The sequence below is a fragment of the Sciurus vulgaris genome (genome assembly GCF_902686455.1).
Source record: "Sciurus vulgaris genome assembly, chromosome: 8".
NCBI classification, from domain to species: Eukaryota; Metazoa; Chordata; class Mammalia; order Rodentia; family Sciuridae; genus Sciurus; species Sciurus vulgaris.
Window position 1 is genome coordinate 105,059,289 of NC_136468.1, and position 19,082 is coordinate 105,078,370.

General features: G+C 53.2%; 2 protein-coding genes across 9 annotated transcripts in view; one reads left to right on the forward strand and one right to left on the reverse strand.

Moving 5' to 3' along the window:
* The window catches only part of CCM2 (CCM2 scaffold protein), a 65,052-nt gene extending 63,321 nt beyond the window's left edge, over positions 1-1,731 (forward strand). For all 7 annotated transcript variants that reach the window (XM_079149908.1, XM_079149911.1, XM_079149909.1 and 4 more), the window contains one exon: positions 1,104-1,731. In XM_079149908.1, the coding sequence (XP_079006034.1) occupies positions 1,104-1,384 (281 nt within the window). In that variant the 3' untranslated portion in view covers positions 1,385-1,731. The remainder of the gene's footprint in view (positions 1-1,103) is intronic.
* A 1,631-nt stretch (positions 1,732-3,362) lies between these two features.
* NACAD (NAC alpha domain containing) lies at positions 3,363-13,002 on the reverse strand. 2 transcript variants are annotated; one of them, XM_079149898.1, is made up of 9 exons: positions 12,819-13,001; positions 7,457-9,987; positions 4,993-7,216; positions 4,711-4,823; positions 4,558-4,629; positions 4,069-4,215; positions 3,814-3,960; positions 3,569-3,691; positions 3,363-3,452 (listed from the first exon to the last, which is right to left on the reverse strand). In XM_079149898.1, exons 1-9 carry the CDS (start codon positions 12,883-12,885, stop codon positions 3,438-3,440), a joined length of 5,439 nt encoding a protein of 1,812 aa, XP_079006024.1. In that variant the 5' UTR covers positions 12,886-13,001; the 3' UTR covers positions 3,363-3,437. The 2 variants fall into 2 exon arrangements, with proteins under 2 accessions (XP_079006024.1, XP_079006023.1); XM_079149897.1 differs by having other exon boundaries at positions 4,558-4,823; positions 12,819-13,002.
* Positions 13,003-19,082: the final 6,080 nt, after the last annotated feature.

Consider the following 19,082-nt stretch of genomic DNA (forward strand, 5'->3'; position numbering starts at 1 on the left):
AGGTCCGAGTGATTGGCAGGTTGGATGGTCAGGCCCACAATGGATAGCTAAGGCTCAGACCTAAAACTTCTGCTCCCACCTTGAGGAAACAGTGATGCAGCTGTGGTTTCCCCTCTGCCAGCACTCTGAACACAGTCAGTGGTTGCCCATTGAGTGCTACTAGGTCCTGTGCCTGCTCTCAGTAAACTAGGAGAGGTGGATTTATTTCCCTTTTTACCAGCCTGACTGGCGTTGGCTGCCTCCCCAGGGCTCCCTCCTTGTGGGAGACTGAGCTGGCTGGGATCTAGTCTGAGCTCCTGCCACCCCCTGAGGCCTCCCTGGTCAGTTCCACAGCAGCACTCATATCAGGGCCCATGTGTAGCTCAGGATATCCCTTTAAAGGCTGCACCCATTGCCTTTCCATCTTGCCCTTAGGTAGGCACCTCTTTCAAGTGGATTAGAGAGGAGCCAAGCTATGGGGGCATGCTGCTTGGAGCCCGGTGGTGGGAGGGCAATTTCCCATCCCCTAGGCCTCCCCTACCATCTCATTTCCCTTCTCTGGGGGGAGTCCTGCAGGGCCTTCACAGCATAGCAGTTAGGACTCCTCCACTCCAGCTTTGGAGGTTCAGGTGGCAGCAGCACCCTACCCTGTGTGCATAGGCCTCTTGTCCTCTCTGGATAGGGCCCAGCCTGCCCACAACAGTGAAGTTCAGAGGGGATTCCTGAATAGGAGGACAGACTACTGAGTTGGGGCAGTCACCTTGGGCTGGGCTTGTGGCATCATGGTTTTGGCCTTCGTTACCAATGCCAGCAGAGCAGAGGACTGACTACTCTGGGCTTCATTTTCTTACCTGTGAAATGGGGATTCTGAGAACCCATAGGGAATGAGAGGAGTCATGGGCCCCTGGCCTGTGCTGTCCCTCAAGGCCAGGGAGGGCAGGTGTGGCAGACAGCAAGCTGTCTAGAGCTGGGGTATCTTTCAGAAGCAGATTTTAGCCAAACCATCTGGATCCAGGGTACAGTTTGTGTGGTGTCAGGGTCCTCAGACCATGGTCCAGGGGTAGCTGTGGTCCTGTCTGGACTCTGAGCCTTACTGTTGTGGTGTTGGGGTCGTGTGTTGGCAGGTCTGAGGCCCTTCATTCCAGAGAAGGACAGCCAGCACTTTGAGAACTTCCTGGAGACCATAGGTGTGAAGGACGGCCGTGGCATCATCACTGACAGCTTTGGCAGGCACCGGCGGGCCCTGAGCACCACATCCACCTCTACTACCAATGGGAACAGGGCCACAGGCAGCCCCGATGACCGGTCAGCACCCTCAGAGGGGGATGAATGGGACCGCATGATCTCAGACATCAGTAGTGACATCGAGGCGTTGGGCTGCAGCATGGACCAGGATTCAGTGTGATGGGCAGTGGAGCATCCATCCCTTCCACCCCAGGCCTCCCTGGGAGCTGACCTGAGTGTCAGCCCTTCCTGCTGGGGAGGGGCTGCAGGAACAGGTGGCCCTGAGTGGCCAGGTCCTCTACTGTGAAAGAGCACATAGCTGCCACAGGATGTGCCCTGATCCAGGGCAGAAGGCTCTGTGCCTCATCATCTGGGGCTCAGCCATACCCTGCACCTCCTGCTCTGGGAGGGCCAAGCCAAGCTGGCAAGGAGAGCCAGTCCTGATGGCCTGGCCCTGGACAGCTGTCAATTTTGCACATGATGTTCCTGTTGTTAACTCTCAGAGACCTTAAAAAATGTTTACTGCAATGTGAATAATTTAATCTCTGGTTACCAAACATGTTTCTGATCCAGTTGGGTGAAAACCATGTTGCTAGGAGTGGTACACTCCAACCTCAATCCCTGTGCCCATGTCGACCCATAGTATCTAGAGATGGGCATAGTGGTGTCAGAGCTGGGGCAAAGGAGGCAGCAGGCACTTGTGATTTGGGCTTTGCTTTGTGGATGTGAGGCAAGAAGGTCTACTGGGGTCTCTTAAGGGTGGCAAGGGCAGTGACCATGGGCAGCAGAAGCAATGTGTATCATTAGCAAAGGTGCCTTGATCTTTTCATCCCACACGTGAATTCTCCCAAGGATGCTGACTTACTCTGGCTCTTGCCCTGGCACCCTGCTGATCAGGCAGTGCTGGGAGTTTCAGATAAGCAAACATGGGCCCTATAGACTCCTACCTTCCTCTCCATGTCCTCATCATGTCCATCCCCAGTGAGCTCTTCTCCCAATCCCTATTGGAAAGTCTGGCCTCTGCCCTTTAGTCCACCTCAGACCTTCCTTAGAATCCAGGGAGGGGAAAGAGGTGACCTGAGGTCAGGATATTCTGAGCCCCTCCCTCCATCAAAGCCTCAACTCTATTGAGACCCCTCAGGATACATCCAGGAAGTTCCTGGGCTGAGGAGACTGGTCATATTCCCCTCCTTTCCACTCTAGGGAATGTGCCCTGCTGGGCAGAAGGGTTGTATATCAGGCCTCTGGAATATCCATGCATGGAGCTCCATGGATACCCCAGTTGTGTCCAGGCCTAGCCAGAGGGGCTGGAGGGTCTTGTAGGTGCCTTCCTGAATAAGGCCCTTGTGGTATTGTGGCTTCAGGAGAGAACAGCCCTAGATAGTGTTTTATAGGGAGAATTTTCCCTCTGCTGTGGCTGTCCCAGAGCTGGTCATGGGATCCCAAACCAGGCTGGGAAAAATTGAGACCTTTTGTATTAGAGCCGTCTCTAGATTTGCATGCAGTTAATCCTGCTCTGGAATAGTTAGGGGAGACTGAAAACAAAATGCAGACTTTGTCCTCTAGCTCCCATCTGCCTCCCACAGCCCACCCTGTGCCCCAGTGGGTCTCATTGTCCCCTGTGTACAGATCAAGCGTGGCCTTGCAGGGTCTTTGATGTGGAGTCACAAGAACCACATGCTTGCCCCTCCAGGCACCTATTCCAGACATGGCCAACACTGGGTCACTGGTCTCTGTTAGAGAGTGGAGAATGTGGAGCAGATGGCCACTCTTAGCCCTAGCTGGACCTGAGGGGATGCCAAAGGACAGCAAAGGGACATCGTAGTGGTGAGAGGACACTGGGGGACAATTAGGTGATGCCATACGGTATTGGGGGTTACCAGAGGTTGATGATGGAATGCCAGAGGGCATGAGGTTATACCAGAGAACATTGAGGAGGCCCCAGAGGGTAGTTAAGTGGTCAGAGTTTGAGGGGACATCAAGAGAGCAGTTGGGGCACAGGGGATTCCAGAGTGATGGGACACCAGAGGGTCTTCTGGGGACACTAGAGGACAATGAGGTGGCATGTTGATGAAGTGAGATCAGAGGATGATGAGGGGATGGCAGGGAAATGTGGATATTGAGAAGTTGCCAGAGGGTATTGAGGGGACACCAGAGGGTGATGATGGGACACCAATTTATTGGACAGCAGAGCTGGGGGAAGGGGCAGGATGTACCCAGCTTCTGGCCAGCAGCTACATTGTCAGTTCCTGTAGGAAAATATGGAAGGAGAAGGTCATGATGAGGGAGAGCCACTCCCCATCAGGACCTCGCTGAGGCCTCCAGGGACACCTGGGAGGTTGGGGAGGGGCCAGTGCTTGCTCACCATGATGGCGTTGACGATGTCACTGTGGTTGTCCCTTAGGGCTCGCACAGCCTTGGCCCTGGACACATTGGCCTGGGCCATCACCAGCTCAATGTCACGCAGCTCTAGCCCTGCCTCGTCCACCTGGTAGTGGGGAAGTAGGGAAGTGATTGGAGTTGCCTGAGGTCCCTGGGACAGGGCTCTCCTGAGACAGGGTCTCAAGACAGAGCCCCTCCAGACAGGTTCTTGGAGCTCTTTAGCCTCACCTCTTCTTCCTCCTCCTCCTCCTCTTCCTCACACTCTGACCTCACACGGGGCCCAGGTGCTGATTCAGGAACCAGGGCCGAGGACTCCGAGGGCACCTTGAACTTCTCTGCTGCAGCTTTGTGTACTTGCTGGGATAGGTCCTCGATCTGCAGCATGGAACAGTTGTGTCAGTAGGGCCTGCACACTCCCCGTCCATGTGCCTTGTCCCTATTTCCCTGGCTATCACCACTGCCACAGCTACAGCCAGGACAAACCTTGGCTTCGCCAAAGACCACATAGGTGTCTGAGGCCGGGCTCTTGAAGACATCAGGCTTGGCGATGACAAAGAGAATGTTCTTGGACTTCTGGATGGTGATCCTGGTGACTCCCTGAATCTGCCGCAAGCCCAGCTTCGACATTGCCTGAGGCAGAGGGTGAAGGGGGTTCAGACCTACTGAAGGCCCAACCAGAGAAGGCAGGCAGCACAGTGCCTGGCAGGCAAACACCCCGCCCCAACTTCCCCATGACCCTGATGGCCATTCCTTCCCCGTGTACTAGCCTCTGGAGTAGGTTGACCTCAATCCATATGACCATCATGACATTCCAGCCTAAGCTGTTTAGGGAAGGTGGGTGGGTTATTAGATTTGATCCAAAGGACTTCCTATGGATGCAGTTTCATTATGGGGTATGATCAGTCTTGGTAAGGATGTCCCCCTGTGCATATGGTCCTAGTACTGGGGTCACAAGGGGAGCTCCCAGCCTACTTTTCGAGCCTTCTTTTCACTGCGACTCTGCTTGGCTTTGGCGATGGTCTCCTCACTGCTGCCTGTTGGAGCCTGTGGAAATGGGAAGGTTGAGCATCCATAGGTAGGAGTGTAGGCCCACCTAAGGGCCAACCTCTCCCCCAGACTGGGCACCTGGGCAGGGCATTGCACTGTCTGAGGAACTGAGACGTCCTGCTCATCCAACTCAGCTGACGACTCCCCGTGACTGTCCGAGTGCTGGCCTGAGCCTGGGGCCCGAGGTGAGTCTGTGGAAAGAAAGAGGTGTGAGAATGGCCTCCTAGGTGGGGCCCTGGCCCTGCTTCATGATGAAATGAAACTGGGGGTCTGGACCCATCATCACCCCACTGCAGAGGTCCTCTAACCTAGGACAGAAGTGCCTACCCTGGGGTCCCCCACCCCCTCACTCCCCCTCACCTTCTTCCAGGCTGTCCTCATCGTCCTCTTGCTGCTCTGGGGCTGGGAGCCCTTGAGGGCTAGTTGGGCTCTGGGTCCCAGAGGGAGGAGGCACTTGGCGGGGTGGTGAGATCCGAGAGGCCAGGTCTTTGGCCGGGTCTTTGGCATCCATGGGGGCCGCCTTGGGGATGAGGAGGGGACAGTGGGGGGAGAGGCTGACACGCTGCCCTGTCCCCAGAGGCTGAGTGTTTCCTGAGGTGGTGGCGGTGGTGGCGGTGGCGGCGGTAGCAGTGGCAGCAGCAGCCGCTGTGGCCCTCTGGGCTCCTCCTGCCCGAGGCACCTGAAGGCCCCGAGAAGCAGGTGGCTCCTTACCCTCCACAGAGTTTTCCTGGGGCCCCTGGCACAGGCAAGAGGCAGGGGATCCCAGAGCCAGTGGGGCTTCCCCAGTAAGGACACCAGGAGCAGAGGGGTCAGGGAGCCTGTTTTGGGGTATACTAGGCAGGCCCCTGGCAGGGTTTTCTGGGAGCTGCAGTGGGGAGGAGTTCAGCACACCAGGGGCTTTCTGGGGCTGCTCTCTATTGCCCATGCCTAGCACAGGCTCCTGCCACTGGGAAGGTGATATAGAAGGGGTAAGCTCTTCAGGGCAGTCCCTGTCCAGCCTGCCTACAGCCCTGGCTGGGGACCGTGGACCTGAATTTGACCTGGCCTCTTTGGCCACAACTAAGGGAAGTGTGGGTTCCAGGGTGGCCTTGCTGCCCAAACCCCTTCCCTCCTTGGCTGGGCTCAGGGTGTGTGCCTGGTTGACCTCAGGTGAGGCAGCAGGACATGCCTTGGGTGCCTCCCTTATACCTTGGGGCACTGATCCAGGTCCATGTTCCTGTGCTGGTTGCTTGGAGCCTACACCCCTCTTGTTCTTAGCCCTCAGGGCCTCCTTTGAAGGTGACTGGGTCTTGGCCCCATCACTGGTGTACACGCAGGCTTCAAGACATGCTTCCCCTGCAGGTGCTGAAAGGCCCTTAGCTACTTTTCTAGTGCCAGAGGCAGACTGAGGGGGACCAGGAGCCTCCATGCCTAAGGTGGGACCTGCCTCTTCCCTTGGGGCCCAAGGAGTTCCAGTCTTTGCAGTTTGTTCTGGGCCATCCTGTTGGGTCTGGTTCAAGGCTGAAGGCTCTGGGTCTCTAGCAGGGGCCTGCTCCTCAGGCCCTGGCCTTGGTTTTAAGGCCATATCTAATTCCTGCTGGGTCACACAAGCCATGGGTTTAGTCCCTGGGCCCCGAGGAGTGTCTACAGCCAGGGGCTCCGAGGCTAAGATGGAACCTGCATCTTGCAGGGGTGGAAGTGTTGTCTCAGGGGAGTCCTGGGGTATGGTGACACACTCTTCAGCGTGCTGGGGCTCTGGTGTGACCTCAGCCACAGACTCTAGGCCTGAGGTGGGACCTGCATCTTGCAGGGGTGGAAGTGCTGTCTCACGGGAGTCCTGGGGTACGGTGACACTCTCTTCAGCCTGCTGGGGCTCCGGTGTGACCTCAGCCACAGGCTCTAGGCCTGAGGTGGGAACTGCATCTTGCAGGGGTGGAAGTGTTGTCTCAGGGGAGTACTGGGGTACAGTGACACTCTCTTCAGCCTGTTGGGGCTCTGTTGTAACCTCAGCCACAGGCTCTAGGCCTGAGGTGGGACCTGCATCTTGCAGGGGTGGAAGTGCTGTCTCAGGGGAGTCCTGGGATATGGTGACACTCTCTTCAGCCTGCTGGGGCTCTGGTGTGGCCTCAGCCACAGGCTCTAGGCCGGAGGTGGGACCTGCATCTTGCAGGGGTGGAAGTGCTGTCTCAGAGGAGTCCTGGGGTACGGTGACACTCTCTTCAGCGTGCTGGGGCTCTGGTGTGACCTCAGCCACAGGCTCTAGGCCTGAGGTGGGAACTGCATCTTGCAGGGGTGGAAGTGTTGTCTCAGGGGAGTCCTGGGGTACAGTGACACTCTCTTCAGCCTGTTGGGGCTCTGTTGTAACCTCAGCCACAGGCTCTAGGCCTGAGGTGGGACCTGCATCTTGCAGGGGTGGAAGTGCTGTCTCAGGGGAGTCCTGGGATATGGTGACACTCTCTTCAGCCTGCTGGGGCTCTGGTGTGGCCTCAGCCACAGGCTCTAGGCCGGAGGTGGGACCTGCATCTTGCAGGGGTGGAAGTGCTGTCTCAGGGGAGTCCTGGGATATGGTGACACTCTCTTCAGCCTGCTGGGGCTCTAGTGTGGCCTCAGCCACAGGCTCTAGGCCGGAGGTGGGACCTGCATCTTGCAGGGGTGGAAGTGCTATCTCAGAGGATTCCTGGGATACGGTGACACTCTCTTCAGCGTGCTGGGGCTCTGGTGTGACCTCAGCCACAGGCTCTAGGCCGGAGGTGGGAACTGCATCTTGCAGGGGTGGAAGTGTTGTCTCAGGGGAGTCCTGGGGTTCAGTGACACTCTCTTCAGCCTGTTGGGGCTCTGTTGTAACCTCAGCCACAGGCTCTAGGCCTGAGGTGGGACCTGCATCTTGCAGGAGTGGAAGTGCTGTCTCAGAGGATTCCTGGGGTACAGTGACACTCTCTTCAGCCTGTTGGGGCTCTGTTGTAACCTCAGCCACAGGCTCTAGGCTGGAGGTGGGAACTGCATCTTGCAGGGGTGGAAGTGCTGTCTCAGAGGATTCCTGGGGTATGGTGACACTCTTTTCAGCCTGCTGGGGCTCTGTTGTAACCTCAGCCACAGGCTCTAGGCCGGAGGTGGGACCTGCATCTTGCAGGCGTGGAAGTGCTGTCTCAGAGGATTCCTGGGGTATGGTGACACTCTCTTCAGCCTGCTGGGGCTCTGTTGTAACCTCAGCCACAGGCTCTAGGCCTGAGGTGGGAACTGCATCTTGCAGGGGTGGAAGTGCTGTCTCAGAGGATTCCTGGGGTACGGTGACACTCTCTTCAGCGTGCTGGGGCTCTGGTGTGACCTCAGCCACAGGCTCTAGGCCAGAGGTGGGACCTGCATCTTGCAGGGGTGGAAGTGCTGTCTCAGGGGAGTCCTGGGGTACGGTGACACTCTCTTCAGCCTGCTGGGGCTCTAGTGTGGCCTCAGCCACAGGCTCTAGGCCGAAGGTGGGACCTGCATCTTGCAGGGGTGGAAGTGCTGTCTCAGAGGATTCCTGGGGTATGGTGACACTCTCTTCAGCCTGCTGGGGCTCTGGTGTGACCTCAGCCACAGACTCTAGGCCTGAGGTGGGAACTGCATCTTGCAGGGGTGGATGTGTTGTCTCAGGGGTGTCCTGGGGTACGGTGACACTCTCTTCAGCCTGCTGGAGCCCCTGTGTGGCTGCAGCTATTGTCTCCAGGCCTGAGGGGAGACCTGAGTCATCTTCTTCCTTTGAGTTCTCAGGAGGCTCTGGGCACAAGGTGGGACTTGCTTCTTCTTGCAGAACTGGAGGTGATTCTGCAGTGAGGAGCTCCTGACCTAAGGTAGCACTCATGAACTCCTTGGAGGGCTGAGGCAGTGACCTGCTGGCAGGTGCTTTTCCAGTGGTAGAGTCAGCTGCTTCTTCACCATCCTGAGCGGGCACCCTGGCAGCTGCCTCCATCTGAAGGCCTGGGGCTGCCTGAAGAGCATGAGGGGTCACAGTAGTTTCAGACTCCTGGCCTAAAGCAAGGCCCTCTTCCATTATTTCTGAAATTGATTCCTGGCTGTGGATGATAGGATCCTCTCCCTCTGAGACCTGAGGGTTGGGAACTTTTCCAGTGTCCTCTGGGCTCCAGAGAGCAGCCCCCCTTCTATGCTCCTGCTCTGTCTTTTGGGTACTGTCCTGCAGCAGGGCACTGGGCTGGGCATGAGGCTCCCCGCTATACAGCCTGTCATCATCTGCTCCTGCATAGGAGGCTGAGTCTGAGTCGGAAGAGGCCGCAGAGGTGTCATCCCGGAAGGCAAAGGCTTCGTCCATGCCCTCAATGATGGACAGGTCAGACAGTGACTGCAGGAAGGAGGCAGATGTGCTATCCTCCTCACCCTCTCCAGCCAGGTCCCCACCTGGGGCAGGAGCATTAGCTGATACCTCCTCCTCTTCTGGGGGCAGTGGTGTCACCTCCACTGCCTCCACCTGGAAGATAAGGCTGCCCTGGAAGGGCAGGAGGGCTGCAGGGATCATTGGGTCATTGGCTAGGAAGTCCAGGTCGAAGAAGTGGCCCTCCTGGTCCCAGGAAGAGCCACTGTCTGCTGAAAGACTGGACTCAGAGGACAGGGACTCTGGGGGCACAGTGGGATGGGGCTCTTGTTCATCTGCCACAGACCCTTGTGGGGAGAGGCCCCAGTCTGAGGGGAAGTCCAGCCCTTCAGCTGGGGCCAGCAAGCTGAGGGAACAGGATGGTGATGAGGTCCAGCTGTCCCCATCTGCTGTGATGTACGAGCCTGAGGGTGAGGCAGGTGGGGAATCTAGCAGCTCATCCAGCAGCTCATCCTCTGGGTCCCAGGTGTCCCTGTGGGGCCCGTGGCCAGGAAGCAGGATGTAGGTGGTCTTGGTGGGGGTAGAGGGAGGGGTGAAGTAGGAATCAGGGTCTGAGGGAGGGGAAGGCACAGGAGGATCACCCTGAGAATACAGCTCAGGGGGTGGGTACAGGTCGGTGAGCCCACCCTCCTGATCCCTGAGCACTAGTCGGCCTGCCCTGGGTGACTGGGGTGCCTGGCACGTCTCCTCACCCATCACAATCCGGGGCTCCAGGGCAGCTGGGAGAGGGCCCTTAGCAAGCAGAGCCTCAGGGGGCTGACCCTCAGGTAGAGCCTGGGGGGGCAGGCCCTCTGCAAGGTGTGCTGGGTTTGGGCTGCCTTCCGCTGGGTCTGCCCAGGCTGAAGGGGCCCCACCAGGCCCTGCATCCCAGCTGGCTCCCTCAGGCTGGGGCCGGGCACCTGGCTTGCTGGGCAGGAATGTGAGGGTCAGGGGGCTGGGCTCTGGGATCAGGGCATGGGGCTCCCGCCGGTCCCCTCTCAGGATTGCGGCAGCAGCTGCATCACAGGAGAGTTCTGTGGAGACAGAGAACATGAAGTACCTAGACACATCTCTAGACCAGGTGAGTGAGGAGCTGAGCATGGGATGAGAACATGTCCATTGAAAGAGGCCCAGAGGAGAGCTGGTTGGGGAAGTCAAGAAGGAGAAGAGAATGGTAATGTGGGTTGCATTTAAAGGCAAACTTCCAGGGATTTTGACAGAACAGAACTGCTGACAGTGGCTTTGCAGAATGGGGGCTTGCAGGCAGTGTTGCTGTGTGTTATAAACTCAGGCTTTTCTTGGGGACACTAGCAAAGATGCAACTAGCAATTCCATCTTTTTACAGAGACTAGCTTGCTGATTCCTTTCTAGGTAATCACTATGGTTTAGCTGGGCTTAGCTGGAGTGGACAGCAATCAGAATCTGCTGGACAGTGCCAGCCCTTCCCATGACAGGGGCAGGGGCTCTCCCATATAGCACAGTTCTGGAACATTACAGCTCTCACATATGCCTCCTATAAAATAGAGGCTTTGCCTTTTTTGCCCATCTCCTTCCTATGCTTTCTGCCAACACTTGAGATTCACCTGTCCCCTCAGGGCTCTGTGCCTGGGCCTGCTCCCCTCCTGGAGCATAGGGGAGGAGGGAAGCCAGGGACTCTACATGCACTCAAATTTCTGAAAAATGGAGACAGTTGTGTCCCACAGAGACTGAGTTGGAGCATCCACCTAAAAAGACAGTGGTGGGAAATAATGGTGACCATGCAGCTCAGTGGGAGCAGGAGAGCTGTGGAAGGGCTGGTGGAGCCTCTGGTTTAGTGCTCCCCACAGTAGCAACCATTCCACGATGAGTGCCAGATTCTCCCTTGGGGCTGGGTGCTGGGTCCTGCCCCATAGCCCTTCTTTGGGTCCCAAGGCGCCTCCATGAGGAGGCTACCAGTGCTCAGGAAACCTCCACAGGCTGACACACCTCCAGCTGACAAGTCACTTTATGTACACCATGAAGTAACATGGATCAGAAAGCACTTAGGGGACTCAGCAAAGTGAAAGAACACCCCTGGCAAGCCTTACCGCACCACTCTGCTCATTTGCTGCCTCCTGGCCTCTTGCTGACTGGCATTTTATCACCACTGAAGTCACTGCATATGTACTTTTGAATCTTGCGGTTTTCACCCAACATTTGTTTTTTCCATGTGCGCAGAATGCTCACAAGCCTTTTTTTACATATATATATTTTAGTTGGCAATGGACCTTTATTTTATTTATTTATATGCAAATAGAACCCAGTGAGAATTGAACCCAGTGCCTTGCACGTGCTAGGCTAGTTCTCTGCCACTAAGCCACAACCCCAGCCCAAGCCTCATTTTTTTAATGGCTCGGTAACATTTCGTTTTTCACCTCGACCGAAGCCAAAGACTCTCCAAATAGAAGCATCTGCTGAAGGTCCTCCCGGAGCCCAAGCCAAGTCCTGCTCAAGAGAGGGAAGGGCTGTTCACAGGGGCTGGGCTGGGCTTCCAGACTACAGATGCCTGCCCAGGGATGACTGCTCTACCATGCTCACTGATGACAGCAACATTGCCTGCACTTCAGCTTTCTCTCCTACAAAACACAGATCAACCAGGATTAGAGGTGAAGTTGAAGAAGGGACAGCTGCCTTGCCAGGCTGCCCCATTTGCCCTCAGCAGCCTCAGGGCAGTGAGAGCTCATCAACTGAGGGCTGGGCTGCTAGAGAGGCCAGGGGGTCCTGAGAGAACAGGAAGTTCCTTCAGGTCCCTTGTGGCACACCTGCCATCCAGCAGTGGGAGTGGGTGTGGCTGGTGGGCATCATTGGGTGCCCTAAACTGCACTGCACTGCATTGCCCCCTGATATGCCTCCAGGGCAGGAGAAGGGCTGAATTGGGCCAAGGTTAGAATGGAAGGAAAATAAAAGGCCAAAGTTTTTTTGCGACTCATTCAAGGTCACCAAACAAGCTAGAACAGAGCCAGAACATGATCCTGTTTCTGTGCAGTCCCATCCTGGACTGCCTGTTTCCTACCAAGAGCAGAGATGATAACTGTGCCATCTTATAGCCATGCCATTGACCCAACACTGTCCCCAGGTGACTTCTTGCTCACAGCAAGGTGCCCTTGGCCCTGCCCAAGCCACACATGGCCAACATCCCCAGCAGGAACCATCCAGGTTCTGACTGCCCAGGCCAAGGGGACCTATAGCGTAAACCAACATTTGCTAATCCAGCCTCTCCAAGGACTACGTGGTCTGCACTATGGGGTGTTGCTGGTGAGGCCACCTCACCAAGGCCTCCCACCTTTCAGACCCAACTCTGCTGTTTCTCCCGCAAGTTGCTCTCCCTTTGGCCTTCTATATCTCCAGCCAGCCCTGCTCCTCTCTCCTATGCCTGGCCAATCCCCAGCCCTTGGAAGCTCGGGCTGCAGTCGAGGACCTTCTGGGTGGGCGCGGGATCAGCCTGCAGGGACCCGATGGGCCTCCCGCCTCCGAACCCGAACCCCGTAGCCTTCTGTCCTGGAGGCTGGCAGCTTTGCGAGGACAATGGGACGCCGACGGGGCGCGGCTGCCACAGCAGGCGGGAGGAGCCAAAGGAACGCGGACCAGGAGCGCGTGGAGTCCCAAGACCCCAGGGTCAGAGGCCAAGGGCGCAGGTCCCCACGTCGCTTCTGGCTCGCGGAGAGCACTCCCTGAATCCCCTCCCGGCCTTGCCCTAAGTCCTGAGTGAGTGGGGGTGAGGGTTCGGGAGGAGGGAAGGGCAGAGGGTGGAAATGACTAGGACCGGACGGCTAGGGGGCAGAGAGATGGAGGAGGGAGAAGAACAGATAGAAAATTGGGCCGGAGAGGAGAGCGGCCGCGGTCTCACCTGTGCGGGGCCCAGGCCCACCCGCCTCAGGCAGCGGCAGCTCGGCGCGGGCAGCCTCCCCGGGCATGGCCTCGACGTGCGCCCGCCTGTCCCTCTGTCCCTTGATCCGTCTGTCCGAACCGCCACCCGGTGTAGCCTGAGCGGCCACCGCCCCTCAGCTAGGTGGTGGTGGGGGTGGGGGGGAGCGTGGATGACGTCAGCGCCGCCCCGCCCGCCCAGCGGCCTGAGTGAGCTTGCGCGGGAGAGCCAGGCACTGCGGAGCGCGATGTAGGAGGGGGGGTGTGCTCCCTCCCTACTCAACCCGGTCGAGGCCTTCTCCTGCGGTGTGCGAATCCGAGCAGGCGTGGGGCGCCTGCGCCCCGCCCTGCTTTTCCCGCAGCATCCCCCTTCCTTTACCAAGGAGGGACTCGAAGACATTCCGGGTCTGGACACCTCCCAGGTGGCATCACCCCTTAGCTGGGAATAGGCGGAGGCGTGGCTAGAACCATGGTTGCCCGGGAGGGGCCCTGGGGGAGGTACTGTGGGAGAGGTGGTGGGAGCAGCCCACTTCTCTCTGACTAGTTGGAGGGCACAGGAAGCCCGGAGTGGGGAGGGAACCCCACCCAGCTTGATGCCTCCATCCAAAAGATGAGTTGGAGCCGCAGCTTTGGAGTGATTGGCTGGTCCTTGCAGTCGTCGGTCTCCGTGGCAACCGCCTCCAGTCTCCGTGGCAACCAGAGATAGAGCTAGAGAGAGCGCTGCGGGGAAGGTGGCCCCAGACGAGCTCCTGGGCCGAGCTGGGTCTCTGGGTTTCCTGGTAGCGTTATGATCTGCTCCCACCCCGTTACCCCTCAGTTCTCCAGTCATGGGAAGGAAAAGGAAAGAAAAGCCCCTCCTTCTATTCCTGGTTTGGCCCCTGCCACACCTCCAAGGATGAAGCCCGCCCCTTGATTTTTCTGAAATGCGCTATTGCTTCCACACAGGCTGCTGCACCGCCTAGATTCACAAAGCACCACCCCACTTCCCCGCACGGTGCCAGGCACTGAGAGACGGATGAATGACACATTGTCATTTTTGAACTGGGGTAAAGAGAATCAAGAGCAGCCATTGTGGCAAGCAGGGAGGGAGCCTCCAACGTCCTCAGTCTTCTGGTTCTACCAGAGAACTCAGGAAGTCAGGGGCTGTTCCTGACTCCTTAGTACCTGCCTCAAGGCACAGCGCTACATATCTACCCGCTGTACTCTTCTAGACCCAAAACTAAGCCCAGTAGCCTCTAGCAAAACCGCCTGGACACTGTATTCCTCTCAGTTGCTGTCAGTACATCCATCTTTTCACACTGGTGTGGACTTTTCTTCCGCCTTTCCTTTATATCCTTTAAAACATAAGGACCTTCATTTCTCCTCCTGTGAACCTTCTTCGGTTTTTAGCTCAATTCTAAGCTCACTGTTCTGACACCGGCCTATCACCTTGCGAGTATCATGGATTCTTAGAAACCAAATGCCTTTAGTTGGGCCTGAGGGGCCTCCAGTTCAGACAAGAAGGCATGGGCTTGTCTTTCTTTTCCTCCCTACCAAGGAAAACTATAAAGCCAGGACATAAAGAGAAAGCTGAAATAGAATTCTTAAAGATGAAATGAAGGGGAGCTGATGAGGAATCAGGTGAACAGGATAGCCAGGAGGCTGTGTGCCCAATAGGAGACCCAGGTCTGGCGTTTCCTCACCCCAATCTACCAACAGAAGAACCTGGTAGACTTCTTCATTCCCGTGCAGAGTGAAGGCCTGCTGACACCACCAGCTGATCATGGCAAAGGGCATGTTCCTCCCCAACAGAGTGGGTAGGGGACTAGCAAAGGAGATCCCACAAAAAAAGAAACTATCACTAGGTGTGCTGGCACACCCCAATATTCCCAGTGATACAAGAGACTGAGGCAGGATGATTAAAAGTTCAAGACCAGTCTCCGAAATTTAGTGAGACCCTGTCTCAAAATAAAAACAAGAAAAAGGGATAGGGATGTAACTCAGTGGTAGAGCACCCCTGAGTTTAACCTTCAGTATTGCAAAAACCAAAAACCCAACCTAAACAAACAAAATGGAGTATATACTCCCACCAGTGAACTCAAACTAGAAATCAACTCATAGAAAGAAAACAGGAAGATCTCTAAACACTTGAGAATTCAATAACACTTCTAAATAATTCATGGGCCAGAGGAAGTACCCAAGGGGGAAAAAAACATTTTTGACATACTGAATGAAAATAAAAACAAAATATCAAAATATGTGCTATGCAGCCAAAGCAGTGCAAGAAAGGATATGTACAGCAGTTATAAAAGAGGAAAGGTCTCAAGCCAACAATATGATAAGAAATATTAAGAAATCAGGGGGCTGGGGTTTTGGCTCAGTGGTAGTGTGCTTGCCTAGCATGTGTGAGGCCCTGGGTTCGATCCTCAGCACCATATAAATGTATTGTGTCCACCTACAACAAAAAAAAAAAAAAAAAAAAAAAAAAAAAAAAAAAAAAAAAAGAATAGAAAAAGAAATCAGGAAAAGGGGGACTTGGGATGTAGCTCAGTGGTAATGAACTTATCTAGTGTGCATAAGGTCTTGGATTCAATCTCCAAAACTCCTAAAAACCCCAAAATGAACAAAAAACAGAAAAATAAACTAGGAAAGAGGAGCAAAATAAGCCAACACTAATAGAATGAAGGAAATAGTAAAATAAAGGCAGAACTTAATTTAAAACAGGAAGCTGATAAAAGGAATCAATGAAACAAAAAGATGGTTCTTTGAAAAATGTTAAAATTGGTTAAAACTCTTATAAGACAGACAAAAATAAAGACACAAATGACCAGGAGTGAAATGGTGCTAGTACTATGAAACCTACAAATGTTTCAAGGATACCAAGGGGAATGCTACAAACAATTTGATGTATATAGATTCAACAACTTTTAAGTAATGGACTGATTCTTTGAAAATTACAAATTTCTAAAACTCAAAATAGATGAAATAGGTAGTTAATGTCCCATAACTATCAAATAAATTGTATTTGTAATTTAAAAACGCCTCAAAATAAATCAATATGCATAAGTCCCTGGGTTCAATCCCCTGCACTGCAAAAATAACATGGCGGGCGGGGAGACAGAGAAGTGACAAAGCAGAGGGAGAGGAAGAGATGAGAAATTTTTCAGGCCTAGGTTGTTTTCACTAGAAAATTATATCAAAAATTTAAAGTGGAATTAAAATCAATTTTAAACAATCTCTTTCAGAAAACAGAAGAGGAGGGAACAATTCCTAATTCATTTTATAAAGTAAGCAATAGCCCAGTGTAGCTGTCCATGCCTATAATCCCAGCTATTCAGGAGGCTGAGGCAGGAGAATTTTAAGTTGTGAGGTCAGTCTGTGCAACTTGGAGAGGACCTGTCTCAAAATAAATTAAAAGGGGCTGGGGATGTAGCTCAGTAGTACAGCACCCTGGGTTCAATCCCAGTACTTAAACCAAACAAACAAGGCAAGCAGTATTCTGACATAAAACTCTCAAAACTATGTATTTTATACATTTATGCATAAAAATTCTCAATGAAATACTAGCAAATCAAATTTAGCAATGTATAAAAAGAATATACACCATAACTAAGTAGAATTTATTCCAGGTATGCAAAGCTGGTTCAATACTTGAAAATCAATCAACTTAATTCATAACACCAATATGTTAAATGAAAAAAATTGGGGGTGGGAGAGTAGGTCAGTGGTAGAATGTTTGCCTAGCAAGCAGAAGGCCCTGGGACAGAGCCCTAGCACCACAACAAATAAGTAAATGATAACAAAATAAAACTTAAAGCTTCTGGAAGTGGTTTAAAGGGAAAACAGTGAATGAAGTGGCATCTATTCAAGAAAATCTGAAAATTTAGCAGGGCAAAAGCCATGATATTCTTTGAAACCAGACTGTTCCCTCCTAGATAAAGGAGGTGGACTCCACTTCAGACTAGTGCAGATAAGAACACAGGGAGATCACCAGGCATGCCTATAATCCCAGAGGCTTGGGGGGCTGAGGCAGGAGGATCATAGGTTCAAAGACAGCCTTCGCAATTTAGCAAGGTTCTAAGCAATTTTAGTGAGGCTGTGTCTCTAAATAAAATATAAAAAGGACTGGGGATGTGGCTCAGTGAGTTAAGTGCCCCTGGTTTCAATCCCTGGTGCCAAAAACAAACAAACAAAAAATGAAAACAAAACACAGGGTGCCTCCCTCTTCCTCCAGCTGCCAACTGGAGGACTTTCCTCTTGCAAGAACGTCAGTGTTTCTTGTCTTGTGCACTTAGTCCAGGGTGAGTGTGGTCCAGGTGGGGGATCCCTTTTTCCACTTAGCTCCCGATTGTTGGAGGGAGGCTGTACTATTGGCATGGTGTACTGAGAATACTGGGGTCCTTACAGCCCCTCTCTCCCATGCCAGTAGGTGTCTATGCAGAAGCTGGCCATTGAGCTCAGAGATTCTGTCTGGGGAAGAGAAGCAGATTGTGCGACAGCCCCTGATCTCTTCCCAAATGAACTGACTTCACTTGTAACAGAGGATGGGGAAGCACTCTCAAGTGCAGTGGCGGAGAGCCACACCTGTAATCCCAGCAACTTGGGAGGCTGAGGTAGGAGGATCTTGAGTTCAAAGCCAACCTCAGCAAAAGTGAGGCACTAAGCAACTCAGTGAGACCCTGTCTCTAAACCAAATACAAATGCTATCTGCTTATTTATTTAGTGACTAGTTAGGTTATTTTTAATTCTATCCCTACCCCATCCCCACCAAACAAAAACAAAAACAAAAACAAAAGTGGAGGAGTGGATGTTGTGGTGAAAAGCAATTGAGAGGTGATTTGTGGACCTAGTGAAAACAGCCTGGACTACAGGTGGCTAGTTTGCAGGAGAAAATTGAGGAGTAAGACAACTGAGTGCCCTAGGGTTAGACAAAATATCAAACACTGACCTCAGAAACTATCCCATCCAACAAAACAAGGTGGATTAGCTTGTAGAAGAATTTAGGCCTTAGAGGATTGTTGAAAGCATTAATCAGTGCTGTGTGTCAGTGGCAATTAGTGGAGTTTTAATAGCTGGGTGTGGTCAGAGAAAGAGGAAGAGAACCCTACCAGCACCCGTCATCCCAGGGTGACTGTGGGCATATACAAAGCTGTACCTCCCTGAGGAGGAGTATCAGAGGCTTAAAATGGGGGAGTGGGGATAGAATTAAAAATAACCTAACTAGTCACTAAATAAATAAGCAGATAGCAATAGAGGGCTAGATGTGGTGATGTATGCCTGTAATCCCAGTAACTGCCAAGCTGAAGCAGGAGAATACCAAGTTTGAGGCCAGCCTAGCCAACTTAGTGAGACCATTTCACAACAAAAACATTAAAAAAAAAAAAATAGGACTGGGGATGTAGATCAGTGGTAAAGTGCCCCTGCTTTCTACCCCTAGGCCTGAAAGAGGAAGGGAGGCAGAGAGACGAATAGGGGGCACGGAAGCCCCAGAGGAGAAAGGGGTTGGAACCATACCCAGAGATGCTAAAATGTCCACTTTCCGACAAAAATTTTACTAGACGCACAAAGAAACAGGAAAACAGAATCTGTTTTCCAGAAAAGAAGGTAGGCAACAGAAACTGTGAGAGCAACTAGATGGTGACTTAACAGAAAAATATTTCAAACTAGCCACATAATTAGAGAGCCAGGTGCAATGGTGCATGCCTGTAATCCCAGCAGCTCAGGAGATTGAGGCAGGATGATCACAAATTCAAAGCCAGCCTCCGCATTTTAGTGAGACCCTAAGCAACTTAGTGAGACCCTGTCTCAAAGTAAAAAAATAAAAAGAGGTGGGGATTTGGTTCAGTGGTGCCCCTGGGTTCAACCCCTGGTACAAAAAAAAGGGGGGGGGGGCAGGGGGAGAGAGAGAGAGAGAGAGAGAGAGAGAGAGAGAGAGGATGATTATGTTGCATCAAGTAGAAAATACCAAAATAAAAAAAAATTGTAAACAAATGGAAATTAGGGAGCAGAAAAGTACACTATCTGAAATGAAAAATTCACTAGAGTTGCTATCAACTTATAGAAGAAAGAATTAGTGAACTCCCAGATACCTGGAAGGCTGGGACAGAAGGATTCCAAGTTTGAGGCCAGCCTCGGCAACTTAGTGAGACCCTGTTTCAAAAATAAAAAAGCTAGGGATGTAGCTCAGTGATAGAGTTCCCCTGGGTTTAATCTCCTATACTGAAAACAACCACAAAACAAAACACAACTGAAGAACAGAGAAAAAATG

Excerpts from the sequence above, each read along its gene's own strand:
- NACAD (XM_079149897.1), bottom strand. The coding sequence starts at position 12,885 with ATGCCCGGGGAGGCTGCCCGCGCCGAGCTGCCGCTGCCTGAGGCGGGT. Across the intron at positions 9,988-12,818 it reads TGGGCCTGGGCCCCGCACAG|AACTCTCCTGTGATGCAGCT; the intron begins GTGAGACCGCGG and ends CTGTCTCCACAG. Across the intron at positions 4,216-4,557 it reads GTGAAAAGAAGGCTCGAAAA|GCAATGTCGAAGCTGGGCTT; the intron begins GTAGGCTGGGAG and ends CCTCTGCCTCAG.